Source organism: Sphaerodactylus townsendi, linkage group LG07 (assembly GCF_021028975.2).
Source record: "Sphaerodactylus townsendi isolate TG3544 linkage group LG07, MPM_Stown_v2.3, whole genome shotgun sequence".
Lineage (NCBI taxonomy): Eukaryota > Metazoa > Chordata > Lepidosauria > Squamata > Sphaerodactylidae > Sphaerodactylus > Sphaerodactylus townsendi.
In genome coordinates this window covers 28,679,711-28,699,882 of record NC_059431.1, presented here as the reverse complement: position 1 = coordinate 28,699,882, position 20,172 = coordinate 28,679,711, and the positions used below count along the sequence as shown (strand labels likewise).

The 20,172-nt window shown below is 40.4% G+C and overlaps 2 protein-coding genes across 7 annotated transcripts in view; one reads left to right on the top strand and one right to left on the bottom strand.

The window, feature by feature from the left end:
• IL6ST (interleukin 6 cytokine family signal transducer) overlaps window positions 1-10,844 on the top strand; it is a 30,652-nt gene extending 19,808 nt beyond the window's left edge. For both annotated transcript variants that reach the window (XM_048503946.1, XM_048503945.1), the window contains 8 exons: window positions 311-527; window positions 1,687-1,872; window positions 3,510-3,611; window positions 3,951-4,097; window positions 5,228-5,368; window positions 6,206-6,302; window positions 7,517-7,598; window positions 8,417-10,844. In XM_048503946.1, the coding sequence (XP_048359903.1) occupies window positions 311-527; window positions 1,687-1,872; window positions 3,510-3,611; window positions 3,951-4,097; window positions 5,228-5,368; window positions 6,206-6,302; window positions 7,517-7,598; window positions 8,417-9,127 (1,683 nt within the window). In that variant the 3' untranslated portion in view covers window positions 9,128-10,844. The remainder of the gene's footprint in view (window positions 1-310; window positions 528-1,686; window positions 1,873-3,509; window positions 3,612-3,950; window positions 4,098-5,227; window positions 5,369-6,205; window positions 6,303-7,516; window positions 7,599-8,416) is intronic.
• A 5,900-nt stretch (window positions 10,845-16,744) lies between these two features.
• Window positions 16,745-20,172, bottom strand: part of IL31RA (interleukin 31 receptor A) — a 28,455-nt gene continuing 25,027 nt past the window's right edge. For all 5 annotated transcript variants that reach the window (XM_048503664.1, XM_048503665.1, XM_048503666.1 and 2 more), the window contains 3 exons: window positions 19,784-19,877; window positions 19,495-19,561; window positions 16,745-18,926 (listed from right to left, as the gene is read on the bottom strand). In XM_048503664.1, the coding sequence (XP_048359621.1) occupies window positions 18,396-18,926; window positions 19,495-19,561; window positions 19,784-19,877 (692 nt within the window). In that variant the 3' untranslated portion in view covers window positions 16,745-18,395. The remainder of the gene's footprint in view (window positions 18,927-19,494; window positions 19,562-19,783; window positions 19,878-20,172) is intronic.

Below are 20,172 nucleotides of genomic sequence, written 5' to 3'. Positions count from 1 at the left end.
GCTGCCCTATGGGGTGGGTTAGGTTAAAAGAATGTGACTTGCTGAGATCTGTCTTTGATGTATTGTGTTTGAAATTACCTTTTTTGCCTTACTTGGTATCAGCGTGCATATTTTTGTATACAGAAGGTTCAATTTTGCCCCAGTAGTCTCCACTTAAAGGGATCTGATGTAGCAAGGCTGGGAAAACTTGGAAAGGAGCTGCCAGTCAGAGTAGATAGTGCTTGGCTAAATAAGCCAAAGGCCTGATTCTGCCTGGAGCAGCTTCCTGCGTTCTAACACAAGCCTAAAATCAAGCAAATCTTTTGAGCAGGAGTTGGATCCTTCTGTGGCTAATGGAATAATTTTGAGGTATGAAGTAAACGTCACAGCAAAGCCGCCGCTCCCTATGTCTGAGATCTTCAGTTTGAACACCAACAAGCTGGTTCTTAGTGTGCAGAATGGGACATATGAAGTACGAGTGACAGCATATAACAGTGTTGGGGCATCTCCTACATCACTCTTGGTTATCCCAGCACCTAACTCAAAAGGTGAGTTTTCCATGTGAATTCATAAATGCTTTGTCTGTAGTTTTCATTTGTGGAGAGGATGTCTTCCAAATGTCCTAAAGTTCAATTTCTCTGTAAATATTGAATAATAATTAGCTGTATTTTTATACAATTCTGGAAACATAAATCCACAGTACAGTGGTATTTGTTACTGTACCTTCTGAGGGACTTCCGATTACTTTTCTTTCTAGCACACTGTATAATAATTGTACTGGTGTGGATCCTACCACTCCACTGAGCAAAGTTTGTTATTTTTTTAAATTTTGCTATTAAAATACTTACACCCCACATTTTCCTTTGGCTAAGGTTTGAGGCCTTCCAGCAGTCTAAGGAGCCCTCCTCCAACTTTAGTGGCTGTTCCATTGGAGGAATTACCTTCGCTTTAGCTGGAGGGAAGGGTCCTTGGATGATGGTTAGATCCATCCGGTGGTGGGATTCAGCAGGTTCGCACCACTTTGTTAAAACCAGTTGTTAAAATGGTGCTTGTAAACAACCGCTTTCTGAATTACTTGAATCCCACCACTGGATCCATCCCCGCTTGTTATCTGCACACTTGCTTATATCGGAGTGACATTATCAATAACGTGGTTTCATTTATAGAAACTGTGGTGCCTGCTGAGTGTGATTTTGTGTGTGAGGTATTTGATTATTTAATAATTGAATTAAAATTGAGTTTCTTTGGTAGAAATGAAAAAAAATGGAACAAACATATTTTCATACATAAAAATATGGACTTTTCCTGATCTTAAAGGACGAACTTTGCTTTCCTTGACAACTCTGCCTTTCATACTGGCTTGGTTGATTTATGGTCTTAGCTGTAACTGCTGCTCGAGTTAAGTTTCAATTAGGCTGAAATTTATTGTCGAAGGCTTTCACGGCCGGAATCACTGGGGTGCTGTGTGGTTTCCAGGCTTCAGAGGATCCTCTGAAGATGCCAGCCACAGATGCAGGTGAAACGTCAGGAGAGAATGCTGCTAGAACACGGCCATACAGCCCGGAAACCACACAGCACCCTAGGCTGAAATCAATTCAGTTATTATTACTAGTTATTGCAGCCTTTTAACTCATAAGTGATATTAGAATATTTAAACCTCTGCATTACAGCTTCTCCAGAAATGAAAACGTTTTTTTTTTTCTTTAGGCCTTTCAGCGCCTGTGAAAGATGTTAAGGCATTTCCTAAAGACGGCGAGCTCCGGGTGGAGTGGACAGTTGCCAATGACTATGCCAATAAATTCATAGTTGAATGGTGTGAACAGTGTGATCCCTCGAGCTGCAGTTTTGAATGGCAGCAAGAACCTGGAACTGCCAAAGGCTCATTTTTAAGAGGTAACCCTGAAAGTAATTGGAGGATAACAGTGTACAGAGCCAAATGGCAATCCAAGATTTATAGCGTAATGAAGCTTCCTCTTGAAAGGTGGTGACCCTCTCAAGGGGTCTTTAAAGAATAGAGTTTAGTATGAATATAAAAGACAATGTAAATACTGTGTATCTGTGAAATTTCAACATCCATGTTTCCAACCCTTTATTTCAACCGGGGCAAATGCCATCTTGGTGTAACTGTATGGGTAGGAAGTAAACACACAACTTGATGACTTTGTCAAGTTATCTGTATGCCCTTTTGAGCCGTTGGCGAAACTGGTGGGATATCACAGAAGGGATACATGAAAGCTTATTCATGATTTATATACGATAGTGTCAAAATTGAAGAGTATTATATTCACTTTTTAATTTTTATTTTATTTTGAACAACCAAAGTTATCTGTTATAAGTCCCAGCTGAATACAAGCATGAAAACAGTCCTGTTAAAATGTGCATCATAAAGGTTTATTTCCTGCTTCTGGGCCAGAGGGTTAAATTAATTTTTGCCATTATGCATCAGCCAACAACACATGTGTCACATGTTCTGCGATACATGTGCCACAGTTTCTCAAAAACATTAGCAGCAGAAGTCCAGTTCTTCTGCAATAGAAGCTGGAGGGACTGACACGTAATATTACAGTTGCGTCAACCAAAAACAGAGCATTTTCAGGCTCTTTCAGAATTGTAATAAGTTTTCAGCCACCATGAAAATATTAGCCGTTCTTCTGGTTTCTAGTTTCTTACTGGCTGGATGTGAAATCTGAGTTTGATTAAACATTCCCGTTTAGGAATCTTTCTAGTGCTATATTTCCTATAAGTGGCTTTATAAGGGCTCAGTTGGGTGCTGCTTTCCAGTCCTTCTGCACTGCCTCTCAAGAGGCTGAGTAGGAACAAGCAGCTGCAGTGGGGGCTGTGCAGGAGGCCACTTCTGGGGGCAGCGCTGCCTTTTTCCTGAGCTCTCTCCTCCTCTTGTATCTTATCCTTTCCAGCTTCTGATTCGGAAAACATTCTGCTAGCAATAGTGAATGTGGCAGCATTCTGCTCTGTTGATTCACCAGAGCAGGGGTCTGCAAACTCTGGCTTTCCAGGTGTTCACAGACTACAACTCCCATCAGCCCCTGCCAACATGGACAATTCACAGCACTGGTGGGAATTGTAGTCCATGAACATCTGGACAGTCAGAGTTTGCAGATGCCTGCACCAGAGCATGGCGGGATTCTGGAAGTGTAATGCTAAGAGTGTCTAGCAGTGCTTTCTATGTAACAAAACCAGGTACGCTGGAACTGCATTTGCAGTGGATAAGACAGTGTTGTATAATTCTTTTAAAAACATTGGAAGACTGATGATGGGCCAGTGTTGTCCCAGTCTTCAAAAGAAGGAAAAGGTTCCTGGGGGTACCTTCTGTGATCTTACCTGTTGTTCTCACAGGTAGCATCCACTAGGATGAAAGAAAGACTAAACCTCTGTCTCCATTTTGGGCTGCTTGGCAGCCAGCAGATCTTGAGTCCTGATAACCTTTGATATGCATTGTTCCATACTGGAGATCTTCCGTATAGTTGGTTGAAAATATATTAATCTGAAATTTAACTTTTTATCCCCCTTAGGAAATATAAAGCCATTCAAATGTTACTTGATAACTGTGTATCCATTGTATGGCAATTGTCCAGGAGTTGGAAAATCAACAGAGGTTTACCTTCAACAAGGTGGTAAGTTGAAACTACTATCAGATGCCCACTTTTCTCTCTTCCCTCCTTTGATAAAATCACAGGCTTGTTATAATACATAATTCAGGCAGTTTCAGTGCATTTTCCACTCTTTCATGTTTTTGTTTTCATGTATTTGTTTTCCTGGGTCATCTTATTCTCTGATAATTTTTTTCTGAAATGTGATGTCATAAGTTTCAGCTTTAAATTGTATTTTAATACCAGGGTGATGTCTTTTATTTTTTCATTTTTAACCTCTCTTGTTGATGGAGCAATTCACTTGCCAAAGAAGGTATTTCAAAGAATTTGGTTTTAACAAACAAAATACTTTTTTGTTAATAGAGCCTGCTAAGGGTCCCAGTGTTCGAACAAAGAAAGTTAGAAAAAATGAAGCCATTTTAGAATGGGAGCATCTTCCTGTGGCTGACCGGAATGGAGTCATCATATATTATGCTATATCTTATAAACTGATGAATGGAAATGAAACAGGTATGCATAATCTTGTGTCTCTTTATGACTGAGAAGGAACTGAAGACATTTTTCAGTCTGCTTTATTAACCAGATACAGCCCATTGGATGCCAAGTCTTGAAATACTTGTATGATCCCAGTATTATTATGATGATTTGCGATCTTGTACAAATTGGTGTATTGGTGTTCTTTATCCTACATACGTTCTGCTGATGTTACAACCCCAAGGAACTCAGTACTTTGATTTAGTAACAATTAAGTAAAAGATCCATAATCTGGAAGAAGCACGAAGCTCAACCATGGGTGAAGTATGATCTTGTCTAGTCAGTGAGGGTTATATGTCTGTGGTGATAATAGAGGAAAACATTGTTTGCATTAACAGAAAATATTAAAAGAATATTCTGTTGGGAGATTCATTGTTATTCAGACTCGCAAATGAAGTAGGAATCTTAGTAATATGGATTTCTGTAACAGTTGAAATCCTGGTTGTGGTGGGTTTTCCAGGCTGTGTGGCTGTGGTCTGGTGAATCTTGTTCCTAACGTTTCACCTGCATCTGTGGCTGGCATCTTCAGAGGTGTATCACAGAGAGAAGTCTGTTACACACTGTGTCTAGTGACTGTGTCATTTCAGTTACTAGACACAGTGTGTAACAGACTTCTCTCTGTGATACACCTCTGAAAATGCCAGCCACAGATGCAGCTGAAACGTTAGGAACAAGATCTACCAGATCACTGCCACACAGCCCGGAAAACCCACAACAATCAGTTGAATCCAGCCGTGAAAGCCCTCGACATTAAGTTGAAATCCTGTTTACTAAAAATCTTAAGCTGAATGTTAAGGAAATGCATGCAGGTTGTTGTCTACTCCTTTTGCATTTGTTTGAATAATGTTATAGGCTTTCTAGTTTCTGAGAATTCAGATCTTAAACTTCATAAGACAAGAATTGTTTAGTATTGCTTATATAAAGAGTTTCAATTGAAGTTATAAAGTGAAAGTACAGATTGGGTTATGTCGATCTTTCTGAACATTCAGATGCTTGAATTTGAATTGTGAAAGTTGTTATGCTCAACTTGTATGGATTTTAATGTAAGGAAGATGTCCGCAGTGTTTAATATAATACAAATAAAAAGGAAATGTTCTTCTCTCTAGTTATTAATGTGAGCCCCAACACAACAGAATATACACTATCTTCCTTATCAAGTGACACTATGTATATGATCCAGATGGAAGCAGTCACAAATAATGGAAGAAAACGTGGTCCTTCTGTCACGTTTACTACGCAGAAGTTTGGTGAGTTTCAATATAAGCATTCCCATTTTAAATGGGTTGAGTTGCAACTGAACTATTTATTTTAGTATATCCTTCCTTACCAGTTAGATAGAATAAATACTTGAGAAGCTGCTCTTGGTCACATTTTCATAACAATAGTTGCAGAATATTCAGGGCTGCCACACCGTGTGAACAGCCACAGTTGCAGGGCACCTCTGGGACTATCTAGCTGAATGAACTCAGGAAATAAGTGCTATAGTATCCGGTGTCAAAAGTACTATTGTGGTGAAACAAACCATGGAGACTCTAAGGTGAGTTAAAGGTTCCACAGAAACATCTGGGAAGGGCATAATAATTAACAGGGGTGTCAGCACTAAGGATACAAGTGCTGAGTTCTGTAAGGAACAAGAGTTGCCATATAGTCAGTGCAAAAGAAACAGCGTCAGCATGAAGAATGGGCACTAAGCGCAATCTGCAGCGTAGAATTAATAATAGTCCACTTGCTGTTCCTAAATTCCTGTGGTTCAAATAAACCTTGGCCCATTTGATAGAAATGTTGATTGGCTGTTTTTATCATGTTTCGTTACCTAGTACCAGTATCAGTATTTTCACTTAAACTTTCCATCTTGCTTATCTTTTTGAACCTCTGACCTTTCTCACCATTTATAACTGCGAATTCTGTTACAGAATTAGGGTGTTTTTTTTAAAGGTTTTTCATTATTTCTCCTCTCAAGTCTTCTGCTTCTGCCATAGCCATTTGCTTTATCTTAAATTTGTAGTGCCAAGGACACTGCTATGGAGTAACATTACCATGGAAATGAAATGTTAATTCTTTTTTTTTTTATGTTTACCTTTAAGGGGAAGGAGAAATTGAAGCAATAGTTGTCCCTGTGTGTCTAGCATTTCTGCTAATTACTCTCTTGGGAGTACTGTTCTGCTTCAACAAACGAGAAGTGTAAGTATTCTTACTAAGATTTTGTATCGTGTACTTTATTATTTCTGAAAGAGATATCAGGAGATCTAGAATCCTCCTGAAATCTAATAGGGTAGAAAGAATTCACTGTTACATCCACACCCATGTTTAGAAGCAGAATAGTTGAAGGCATAAGTGGGAATAACATATACCTTTCCAAATAATATATATATTCTACCCTTTTGTGAATGTTTGGTTCTCTAGAATGGAGGCAGCTTGAAAGTGTCCTATTGCCCATACAGAATCCTGGTAAATTTGCTTTTGTGAGGCAATTTTATCATTTGTTAGATGTCTTCATTGCACCTCTAGTTCAGAACATCGGATACATTTTCAGAGCCTTTGTTCCTTCAAGAAAGACAGAATGCTGAAACCATGGAGAATGAAAATTAAACTATATTACCAAGTGGAAACAAATCACTTCATACTACTTTCACTTTATAAGGTCCTTGAACTACAAATTTTCTAGGCACTCCTGTTCACTGCTTATCACACTGAGCACACAAATGACATAATCAAAGATTTTATCCTAGCTTTCATTTTCAGGTGTGGTTTTTACTTCAGACCACTCCTCCTCACCGCTGTCTTTCTGCCTTGTGTTTTATTTAGGTGTTGCATGACTAGTGAAATTACCACTGTGATGATGACAGGGACGGTCTTTGGTATTTGTAGGGCTCTTCAAAGGGGAGAAGTGTGACTGTGCATTCTGCACACTGAAGTGCTGAGTCTGTCTACTCTCACTCTGCCTCCTCATACTAAAATGTGGCCTCCTTGGTGCAGCAGCCTCACTTGGCCTGTGTCAGTGTTACTTGCAAGGGGCCAGCACAGTGCAGGCCATTCCTTTCATCCTTCCTCCAGCCATAGCACTCTCCGCAAGACAGAGCTGCCCTTATTGCTCAGGTGGAAACTGAGGGGAAATGGCTTTTCTGCCTCTGCTTAATCACATAATGCTACTCTCTCTACACACGGTGTGACCAAAACTCAGGGACCAAAACTCAGCTGCAGAAAGATTAAACATCAGAAATGTATTTCGACACACACGCACAATAACGCGACTTATCTTAAAATGTAAAATGTAACATAAAATTGTTACTGTGGTAGTTAAGCCTGATGGCATAGACGTGAGAGATTCACAAAGTTCTCATTAAGTTCATGTGATGATGACAGTTCAATGACTTGTCTCCTTCAATCTTTGCCAGCATCAAGAAGCATATCTGGCCCAATGTGCCGGATCCTTCCAAGAGTGTAATTGCTCAGTGGTCACCTCAGACACCATCTAAGGTAAAAAATAATGACCTTTTCCTTTCTAACTATTGTGTGCAACTGTAAGCACAATGGCAGGACTGTATTTAGCAATGGGCAACGGTGGAGTCGCATATTTTTTAAGTTTAAGGAGAAGGGTCCTAATCATGATTTCAGCGAGTGGAAGGCATGTCTGCTGGCAAACTTCTGTGGTTGCCTAGCATCCTCTTCTGAGGGCATTCATTTACTAATGATACAGGTGCTGCATCTATTATTTGCAGGGGGGGTGTGTTACCCCTCTCCTGCTTTGTGGATTTTAGATATTTCTGCAAACCTGGGACTTTTTCTAGTTTATAGAAAGATTAGTCTTTTCTGTTCATAGCTCCAGTCTCTGGATTTAAGTATCTATGGATGTTGAAAATGAAATATATTGATATATATTGATTTCTAATTTTTTTTCTGGGAAAAACCTTCAGATTGTAGATGTCTTGTGTAATAAAGCACACATTCAATTTTGTTAATCACTTAACATGCATCTGCTGTATTATGTATGCTGGAGAGAACAGAATTTTGTTACAGAGAAACTCTCTTAAACTTGGGAGGAGGGCCTTGAATAGGAAGAACTTCAATCCATTTCTGAATAATACAGTTATACTTGGTTATACTTGATAGGATGGATACAATGCAGAAAAACGGAATGACAGTTACATTAATTTTCCATTCAAGAGAAATTTGTTTTGGGGAAGGAAATTAGGCTGAGAGCCCATTCCAAGGCAACGCAGCATCAGGCAATGACTTTATTTGCAGTCAGGTTGCACTGGGGTAGCCATAATTCTTGTTATGTGTTTCTTTTGTAGCATTTTAATTCCAAAGAGCAAATATATCCCGAAGGCAGCTTCACTGATGTCAGTGTGGTCGAAATTGAAGCAGATGATAAGAAATCCTTTTCTGAACAGGATCTGAAACCTTTTGACGTGCTTAAAAAGGAGAAAAATGCCTCCGAGGGCCACAGTAGTGGTATCGGGGGGTCCTCCTGCATGTCTTCTCCTCGACAGAGCGTTTCAGACAGCGACGAAGGTGAACCTGCTCAAAACACTTCCAGCACCGTGCAGTATTCAACCGTCGTACTCAACGGCTACAGAGACCAGATCCCTTCAGTCCAGACCTTCTCCAGGTCTGAATCTACCCAACCCCTGCTGGATTCGGAGGAGCGGCTAGAAGAGCATCAGGTAGTGGACAGTGGTGGAGGCTCAACCCCGATGAATCGCTATTTCAAACAGAATTGTAATCAGGAGGAGCCCTTTGTTGATGAGTCTCGTTTGGAAAAAGTAAAATCAATTTCTCCAATAAATGAAGAAGATACTGCCGGACTTCAAGCCGCACAAACCTGTGGCTCCGCCCCAGAAAGAGAGGAACAGGAAGCTGCTTCAGCAGGTGCCTTCCACCCAAGCCCTGACGGACAAGCCCAGCAGTTTGAAACTTTGGGCATGAATGCAGGAACTGAAGACGAGATGCCAAAATGTTATTTACCCCAGACTGTGAGGCAGGGCGGTTACATGCCCCAGTGACTAAGAGAGACCGCCTTCTAGGCCACCAATTATAGCTCCTTTATATGAGTTAAAAGAAATTAATCTTGCTTCAGAGGAACCATTCAGTTAACGGAAGGGAACTTGGACATCCTGTCGTTTGGAAATTTTCAAGTAGCTTTTCCCTTCAAGCACTACAACAATTCAGTCAAATTTTCTGAGAAATCTGTGATGCCTTTTTGGTCCTACAGTATCCTGTTCCATTTCAACGTGGAATAGAGGATCGCTTTCATTTTGCCACAGGAGCAAAGGCATAGATACAGGCACTGGCTGTAAATACCTTCTTTCTATTAGAATATGATGAATGCTTTCCTTTTTGCTAGTTCAGGTCCTGCCTTTAAAAAGTGAAGGAATTGCAATATTTTACCTTGAACAACCGTTAAAAAAATTAGAGACCAAAACTTTGACTGTCTCTGGCTTGAGTTAGTTGGGGCTGCACAGATTCCCAGATTAACTGGGGAGAAAGGCTCCATTTATTCAAAGGCTTTCCCCATCCCCACATTTATGTGCACACTTCTTCACAGGAAACCATGGAATTCATTGCTGAAGAGTGTAGTGATAACCACAATTATACATTACTTTATGAGGGTATTAGACAAATTCACGGAGGAGAGGTCTATCAGTGGCAGTTAACCTATGGATTCTGAAGGGAACTTCCACATTTGGACTCAATTAATGTCTGAATGCCAGTGCTGGGAGGAAACAGAGGGGATGTCCTTGGCTTCTATGTCCTGTTGGCTATACCAAGTAACTGGTTGACCACTAAATGATCCACGATGCTAGACTACATGAACCACTGGTCTTTACGTGCTCTTATGTAAAGATCTGCAACAGACTAAAAGCGCGATCCTATAGCAAGAGCTGAATTGAGTTGTGGAGTCGGCATGTGGCTGTGCCAACACGTTTGTCCCCTCTGCTGGAACCCTCCCACCAGTGGAGGGGGCAAAGGTGTTGGAGGCTGGCTGCCCCCAGCTCTGTAAAGGTGACACCTGGAAGTTGTGACCGCCATGGAGCTGTGCTGGCATCCAATCAGTGTTGGGACAGGGCGTTCTCAGGGTGAAGCCGCAGTTAAGTCAGCTTCCACCCTGGCTTTGCAGGAAGGTACCCCGTGGCCTGGGGCTTGGACTTGCCCCACCCTTTAAAATATGTTTAGTTCTTACCAGGTTAAGCTCCAGTAAAATAAATATTTAAATTCATATTGTATAATGAACTTTTATGAGGTAATCATTGTACTGCTAGTGTGAAAGCCTGCTGTTCTTTTACAAACTACCAGTGTTCTTTGCTGCCATTTCTAGCTCATTTTGAAAAAAAAAAGTATCATCGAAGGCTTTCGTGGTCTTAATCGCTGTTGTTTGATGTCTGGGCTGCATGGCTGTGGTCTGGTAGCTTTTGCTCCTGATGTTATGCCCGCATCTTTGGCTGGTCACAAAGCCACAGCACTTTACAGGGGAGATGCTCTGTCCCTCCTGCCTGCAGCTTTTTGCTTCATGACAAAATCTTTCCTGAAAACATTTCTTGCAGTCCTATCTGTTTTCATCATGAAATCACCCAGGACAGTTCGGTTCCTGTAAGCTGACTTGAATCTAATTGGTTTTGTATTGCATTATAGCATTAATAAGTTGATACTCTGATTCCGAAAAAAAACCCCAAAAACACTACAGCTGTTTTAAAGAAAAATAAAGGTTCCTTTTGATTATTCCTCCCAATTTTAATGATGTTCGGTGACTTACATTTTTAAATCTCTGTGGCTAAGGAAATCATCGCTGTAGGTCATTGTTGCTTCTCAAGATATTACCCAGTTACAACAGGCTGTGTAGAAGGAAGGCTAGCTGGATGATCACACTGTCAATTCCAAGAAGGGATATCCATGAATAATTATTAAACATTTCATCTACAAATTTGTTCCAATTAGAGCCATGTCCTAGAGTTAATTATCAATAAAGGTGGTAACAATGTGTGCCATAACCTTGTATAAATCCTTCTAGGTTAGGATGTATTCACTCCCCTCTTGCTTCTACTGTTGAATTTCTTAACTGCACTTTGTATGTATCGTAGTAATATTTCCATCCAGTGTTTTGTCAAAGTGCAGTGATTTCCACCTTCTTGTTTAATGTGCGGCACTTTCTGCTTTGGCTATTTAAGATGGCCTTCTTTTTCAGGAGCCTTTGACTGCTCATAGTGAAGTGCATGTAGAATGACAGCTTACTCTGCCCTGGCAAAATTAATGGAAGTTGTTGTGGAGCTCCTCCCCCCATCTGGATTGGGCTGTCCATACGACATTTTCAGCGCATTCCTATTAGATGTTCTCCAGTCCAAGCCCCTGAAGCCATATCCTTAGATTGGAATACCTCTGCACAGAATTGTGCTACAGGTATTCTTTTGCTCTGGTTGCTTTTTTTCCCCACAGCAAAGCCTCAAGTTCTGAAAATATCTCCCAAATTATAACAAAAAGGGTGTTAAGAACAGTTTGGATTTATAACCCACCTTTCTCTCCTATAAGGAGACTCAAAGGGGCTTACAATCTCCTTGCCCTTCCCCCACCACTAATACCCTGTGAGGTGGGTGGGGCTGAGAGAGCTCCGAAAAGCTGTGACTAGCCCAAGGTCACCCAGCTGGCATGTGTGGGAGTGCCCAGGCTAATCTAGTTCCCCAGATAAGCCTCCACAGCTCAAGTGGTAGAGCAGGGAATCAACTCCAGTTCTCTAGATTAGAGTGCACCTGCTCTTAACTACTACACCATTGCTGCTCCTCTTAACTTACGTTAAGTTCATAATGCCATTGTCTTCCATCCCCAGCACGTTCTGATTCCAAAGATCTCTGACAAGAATGTTTTTTAAACCAGTCCTAGAATTTTCTAATTCAGAATGTATTCAGAGTTTTCTATCGTTGGTGAGGCATTCTGAAAATCAGACTGATTTTAAAGCCATCAGATCCATTCCCAAACTAGTTTTGTAAAAATAGAATCATTTTCTGCTGTGATGTTTCTGCCAGTGGTTCATTCAAAGTCTGAATTCAGAGATTCAGCTCATTTGTACAATGCAGAAATGCCTGTCTTCCTTGCATCATGATTCAAATTGTACCATTTGTGCATTCTTTTACCCTGCCTTAACAATGCCCATTCTCTTTTCAGTAATTTCAATGTGCCATATGATGAGCACCATATCTTGATATTTATACTGAATGTATTATTTGATCTTGATCAGCTCTCAGCCTGATTTAAATATTTAACTGTCGTGGTTACTGCACATTAGCACAGCAGAATCTGCCAAAAATGTATCATAAAACATGTACAAGTATATAAAAACAGGATAAATATATATATGAGTTTTGATTCATGAGCCAGTGAACTTTTGTTTGTGGCCTTTTCGTAGGCCTGCTGTGTTCTCTGCCTTTGAAAGGGTGCTTCCCGTGACTGTCTCCCATGTAGGGTTGAGTGAGGGAGAAGATCTTTTTAAAAGCTGTCTATCCTGATACTTGGGAATGTCCCAACTGTAGCTGTTGTTTAATGATTCTCAGATGAGATAGAAATTTGCCATCTTAGTTAAATGTCCACGTAGTTTCTTGTTACCTAAACTAATATCTTAAAGGTGCTACATTTTAAATGTGGGTGCAGTGTTCCAGATTGATTCCCACATCTCCAGTTCAAAAAGAACTGAGAAGTGGAGCGGGGGGGGTGGGTGCAAAAGAAGCTGGGCATTATCAGAGTGGACAATGCTGACCTTGATAGACCAATGGTCTAACTCAGTGTAAAGTGTCTTCATGTGTTCGTTTAGGTTAGTAGGCTTCTCAATAGAAAATTTACCAGTCAGTCTTATGTGGTGTGATCAAAACAGTGGGCAAGGATTTTCTTGTGGGTATCAGGAGTTTTTTGGCTGAATTAACTACACAAAATATTAGTAAGCAATTAAATGGGGGGCTGGTTGTGGTGGGTTTTCTGGGCTGTGTGCCGTAGTCTGGTAGATCTTGTTCCTAACGTTTCGCCTGCATATGTGGCTGGCATCTTCAGAGGTGTATCACAGAGAAAAGTCTGTTTCACACTGTGTCTAGTGAGAAGGGAAAGTTTAGTGGAGTATATTGTCCATGTCCCAGGGTGGGGAACCAATCATTAAGTGTTTAGGTGGAACTTGCTATGCAAAGCTGTGGTTGAGTGCATTGTATTGCGGGTGAGATTATCAGTCCATTTTTAAAGTACTGGTAGCCAAGCTTTGCTAATTTTCAGCTGTTCCCATACAAAAATGAATTCTGAGTACTGCTTCTCTTACTAAAATATCCAGGTGTCTATATGCTTGTATCAGAAAAAAATGTTGGTCCCATTGTACTAAGTGTTTCATGCTCAAAATGGGAGTGTCTCAGTAGAAATCAAATCGACTGGATTATGGGATATTTTGGACCCCAGGATGGGGAGGGGAAGCAAGACAGTTGCATTCTACATGTGGGAATCCTTTCAGCCACAGAAATATGCCTGTAGATCCATTTACCTGTCCTTGTAGCCCAACTCCTGCTTCCACTGACTGAATGTAGCAAAGAAAACTTATTTTTTGAAACATTTTGGAATCTTTATGACTCCAATAATAGTTAATGCAGCAGGAAAGCAGGGGGATAAATGGATTGGTTGGTCCTATTATACTGGTTTCCTTTTGTATAACCTCTCTGGCGTAGATAATTGAGTTACTTTTGCAATGCTGTAGAGTTGTGTTAAATCCTCTGCTGTTGGGAACAGAAGCATTTTTGTGTGTTTGGAATGAAAAAGGGAAAATGGCATGTTCAAGTTACTTGAGAAAACCAGTTTATGTTACGTTATGTTATGTTCTGTATCTGTTGTTTCCAATTCTTGGCCCCCCTCTGAATTAATGATCTCCAATGCACCCTGTCATTTAAAATCTTGCCCAGGGGTTACAAATTGAATACCACAGCTTCCTCTATGGAGTCAGTCCATCTCATGGAGGATCTTCCTCTTTTCTGCTGCCTTCAACATTTCCTGCCATTATGGTCTACCTTTCCTAATGGCATTTGGAGAAACCTAGGCTGCATGTTATCATGCCATGGAGACTTCTGAAGCTTCTTCAAACCCACTTAGATGAAAGGTGCCGCAATAGTCGTTCATGATGACTCTTGCTAAATTTCTGATATTCCTTTCTTACTGGTAACACACAACCTCAAATAATATTGAGACAATGACCATTTATGCATGCAGTGTTTACCTCACAACTGTGTGCTTTGCAGTGGTGTTTTCCCACATCTTTCTGTTTCAGTGGGTTTTTCCTGCTGCAAAGTGAACACAGCTGATCCAATCCGCCCTTTTGTCCACCTTTTACTTCCTTGTCCTACCCACATGGGAAGGAACTGCTGTTGTTTGGGTGTGAAGAGCCAGGAGGATTGTGAAAACCTGAAAAAAGCAGAGCTCATGCTAATTCTTACACTTCCCCTGCAAAGGGTGGAAGTAGTTTTTGCCAGGCCAAAAACCATGGGGCTTCTCTGATCTGTAGTTTGGTGAGCTTGGGAGGGGGTGAAATGTGTGCAATAACTGGGCAGACCACAAGTGCATAAACGGCCACAGATAATCTCAAATATCCTCAAGTTGCAACTACATCAAAAGTTGATTTGTAACACCTGAGATGTAGGTTGCATTTCCCTTATGCCTGTTCCATACTGAATTGTATCCCATAAGTATGTTGCCTGTTACTTAGCTATCAGCACAATCCTCTGGTGACTGTCTTTTCTTTTCACCCGATGCACTGACTTTTGTCATTGTGGCACCAGGACTTTGTCACTGTGCACTTAAAACATTGTCATTGTGCACTTAAAAGCAGTTGAGAAAATTAGCTAATTAGTTTTATTAATTTCAATACTTATCATACCAAATGACTACCAAAAACCATATAAACATAGAGTGATCTACTATGCAATGAATCCAGAAGACAAATAAAAGCAAGTGTGCACATGGGAAGAAAATACAACATACAAGAATTGCCTATCACACATAAACAAAAAGGCAATATACAAGACAACAACGTGAAGGAAATGGAACAGACAAATGCTGCTTGTGTCCAGAACTCACTGAAGAGAAGAAAAAAATGACTTTAAAAGAAGACTAAGGTGAGTCCTGTTGCCACAGCCTCAAAAGAGGTAAGTCCTTAAAGTCTTCCAGTGTCAAAAATTTCTTCATGTGGGTTTCTGGGTCTCCTATTTCACAGCGGCACAAATTTCATAGCCTGCCGTAGTGGGAACGTTCTATTCTAGCGTATAAACTGTAACAGGCTATTTTACAATCCCAAGGGTTTCAGGGCTAGACAATTCAAAACGTCATCTTGTATACTGCAATTGATACACTTGAAATTTATTAAATTGGAAGAATTTCAAGACTTACTTGTATTTGAGGCTGTGGCACCAGGACTTATCTTAGTCGTCTTTTCTTGTTTTGTCTTCAGTGCGTTGTGGAAACAAGCGTCATTTGTCAGTTCATTTCCTTCACGTTGTCTTGTGTATTGCCTACCTTTTTGTTTACAAGTGATACGCAGTTCCTGTATATTTTCTTCCCTTGTACACAATTGCTTTATTTGTATTCTAGATTTGTTGTGGTAATATATCACCTCACTGTTTATATTGGTTTTGGTAGTCATTTGGTGTGGTAGGTTTTGGTCGCAGTTTTCCATGGTATTTTTGCCCCACCTTGTTTCTTCCATTTGTATTGCCAGTTTTCAATACGCCTGTTGAAAAAGTGTTTTACTGTTCTTTCCATGTGTGAAAAAACTGCAGATAGAGGAGTCCTTCGGGGGAGGGCGGTCTAAAAGTTTTTAAAATAAATAAATAAATTTTGTGCATTCTGCATTTCAAGATAAATGATGTGTTGCTGAATGTAACTTTTTCCTAGTGTACTGCATGGCCTTAAACTCTACGCAGCCCAATCATATGCATGTTGACTTAGAAGTCTTGAAGGCACTGAAGCGGCACACATCTGCGCATGTTTACATAGGTTCTGCAGTTCATGCAGGAAGTGTATGTGATCTGTGTAGAATCACATGCTTCCTTCCCTTAAATAGGCTCCTTATAGCTTGATTGTGGGCTGAAGGGGAAAGCTAAATTGCCCCAGACACCTGTGGTTCAAAGTTTGGTCAGTTGAATGTTTGGCGACGAAACCTATGTTGCAGGTTTTGTGGAAGACTTCAAGAAAGGATCTCCGAAAATGTTACTTGGTTTTTAAAATGTCCAACATTTCATGTTCGTTGCATGTGTTACGACGTGCTGCTCACTGTGGCTACATATCCAGCAATATTTTGGAGTTTCAGTTCAGAATGACGTATCTATGCAACATTCTTAAGTCTATATCAGGGCTGGTCTACACGTTAAAGCAGTCTGAGCACTTGCAAATGTTTACCATAACTATGTTATCTGCACATGAGCATGAAAACCCTGTTCGCAGAAAGGGCAGGGAGACATGACTTTATGTTAAATGACTTTGTTACAAGAGGTGAAAGGTTTTGAGTGTCTCTATAATGGAGCCAAACTGTTATTTTTGGTGCTAACAGAAAATGCCAGTTAGCTTGGTGTATACTTTTCTGACAGCCAGGAAAGGAAAAAGCAAAGGACAGGAGTTCTGTATTTGTCCCAATATACTTTTAATTTTGTTAGACTCCAGTGGGGACATCCCACCCATAGGCATCGGCAAGCACAGTTCCCTGTGGTGTCTTGAGTAATTCCCAGGTGGTTTTTTCTGGATAGCTGCTTTAGCTAAGCACAGTTCGGCATTAAAGGGAAAGTAAGAAAGAGCACTTGTACACTTTGCACAGAAATGTCAACACCCATCCTGTTTTCAAAATGCATGTCCCCTGTCATATACATTATGAAAGCTATACTGTTATTGTCTGTATTAGTAAATGTCTTTCTAGGGACTACCCTTTGCTGTACATGTATGTTGCCTTTTTTAAAAAAAACTAATATACTATTATAAAAGTAACCATTAAAAGAAAGACACTGCTTGGTACTCAGTACTTGTTGGTATTGTATTTTAATACTATCTGTATGTGATGGCACATACAAAAGTAAATTGATACCATGTGCCTTTACTTCTTACCTTGTGTCTCAGGCATTTATACTAAAGCAGAAGATTCACTGCCTTACATCTCAAAGCTGCTGGTAGTTACGGGGTCTGATTGTAATGGATGTATTCATGATGGGAAATGGTTCTTAGCCCACCTGCACTTACAAGTGGCCCTAGTTTACAATGCACCACCCCCCTCCGCGTATCTGTGACTGCTTCCAGAACAGGGATGAACAAATTCCACTCCAGCCTTAATATCTCCACAAGGGTGGGTTCAAGTACAGCAAAGGAGATAGATCATATCACTGAGGCACGGGTTCAAGTCCATTTGGGCATGAAGCTCCCTGGGTTGACCTTGAACCAACCACCCCTAGCTTAACCTTCCTCATAGACCTGCTGTGATATTAAAATGGGGAAAAGAGAGAACTTCAGTTCCCTGGAGAAAGAAGCAGATAAAATAAATGTTAAGGTACAATATTTAAAATATATAAAGCAAGCCCTACACATTTATTTTCTCAAGATCCCTGATTTCTCTTTCTCTGCTAAAAAGAGTACTCTAGAATTTTAGTAGACCGCTGTATAACTATCTTGCAGGTGGAGATATTCAGAACGGGACTGTGCTTCAAATTCTGCAGTTGGGCCCTGTTCAAGACTTGCCTCATAGAACACGGCTGATTTTGTTCATGCATTTCTAAAGTTGCATGAGGTAAAATAGTGAAATGTCAAAGTAGGGGAAGGTAATAAAGGAGGTGAAGTGAGTTGGAGTCAGGAGAGCTGAACAAAATAGCTGGGTTAAATGAAAGAGTTGAGGTAGATAACTAACATCCTTCTGTGTCTATTAATATACTTCAAGAATAGGGTTGGACAAAAAAGTATTTGTATTCTGTATTCCACTTGGTCACTCATCTTTGTTTCGAAACCCAGGAGAGGGGGATTAGCACCCACTGCCTTAAAGGGATAAGTCGCAAACAATCTAAGCAAGCAATGGGGACTGGGATGAATTACCACTATTTTCTTTTTGACAAAACACGAAACTTTGCAGAAAAGCCATGAAAAATTATTGAGAAAAGTCCAGTGTTCCCAGGAAACAACTAAAGCAGCAGGAGTAGTGACTCTCTCTCTCTAGTCCGTGAGTTCAGCAGGAACTGTATGCTTCAGGAAGTTACTCTGATCCAAAGCATTTTAAGTACTCTGCAACTCATTAGTACTTAGTCACAGCACAACTGCATCCAGTGCCACATACTGTTGCCCGTTATCGCTTGACCTACAAGGGGCACCAGGAACAGTCTCTTTCTTTCTGCCTGTCTTCTTTGAGAATGACAAGTTCTCACCCACCAGAAACTCCCTTGTGTGGACAGAATTCCTTAAATAGGGATTGAATTCAGTTTTCTCTTTTGTATTTGGCTGATCTTGTTTTTCCTCATTGCTATGATTTGATTTCTGACAATGTTCTGATAAGCTTTCTTCTGATCTTTGCAATGGTGGCTGCTGGCTCACTGGTGCTGGAACTAGTTGTTGACCAAGGGTGGTGGGTGTCTGTAAGAGAGGTTTTATAGCTTCGTGTCCTCCACTGCCTGAGGCCTCATGCAAGCAAACGGCACCTTCTTCAGTGACCTTTGTCTGTCCCAAGCAATCCTCAAAATCCAGCAGCTGACGCTTGTCATGATCCCCAACTTTCAAAATACTGATGATCTCAGGAATGACTGTGTTCTCCTCAGACTGTGGTTCTTTCAGCTGCTTCTCCTGTTGGGGAAAGAAATTCCATGAGGCAGTAGATACAGACTTCTCTTGGTTTCCACCCATGGAAAACTAAATGAGCACTTACTATTTATGCCATTTTGTATGCATAAGGAATTATATGGATAAATTACACACTGGTAACATCAAGGCTGAAGACCTTGAGTCTGTAGATAAAGAGCTTTCCATCCATTCACAACTAGTCATTGCTTCACATTTTCAGCTTGTGATAAATAAGATATATAAATATGAGGCAGATCACACCAATGTTAAGAACATAAGAAAAAGCCTGCTGGATCAGACCAGAGTGCATCTAGTCCAGCACTCTGCTACTCGCAGTGGCCCACCAGATGCCTTTGGGAGCTCACATGCAGGATGTGAAAGCAATGGCCTTCTGCTGCTGCTGCTCCTGAGAACCTGGTCTGCTAAGGCATTCGCAATCACAGATCAAATGTTGTGACTGACAGTCTTGTTCCAGTATAGTGGTTAAGAGCAGCAGATTGTTTTTCATCGTGAAATCCCTGGATGTACCACAGAAATGTAACCTAAAATTAATTCTGAATTCAGTCATTACCAGATTGCCCGGGATCATCTCAGGTAACTTAGGATGTGGTATTTTTGGCCAGAAAATCCTTTTTAACCTGCCCAGAAAAAAACAAGGAAACAATAGATATTAGTTATCTAAAAATGGAATTAGTTGGCAACTATCAAGGAGAATCCATTTGAACTTTTTTTCCCCCTTCGGTTAATTCTTCTGGTGCACACTGGCATAAGAAAGTATTATTTTACTGTGATATCATAGCAAAAGATGCCTTCTCCTCCCCCCTCCCCATTTAAAAAGCTGATGTAAAACATTTACTCACATGCGTCTTTTTAGGGCCCACAATAACCCAAAAGTGATTAGGCACAGCATTACCATTACAGCAAAAACGTTAATAAATATTATTTCTACAACGCCTAGAAGAGAGGGAAGAGAAAATGGGAAATAATATCAACACATTAGTGAGGATCTGCCTCACAATCAAAGAAGATTAGTACAATTCTCCTGTTTCTACACCAGTTTCTACTGAACTAAAACAAGAACATTAATACGTATGGTTTTTCCAATGAGAGCCACACAAGTAGATGAAATGTGTGTTGCATATACAAGCAGTTCTGCAGATGGACAATTTATGCTAAAGAAACAAACATTTATGCTAAACAAACAAACAAGTGAGGTAAAACAATATTCAAGTTTTCGATATTTCACTTT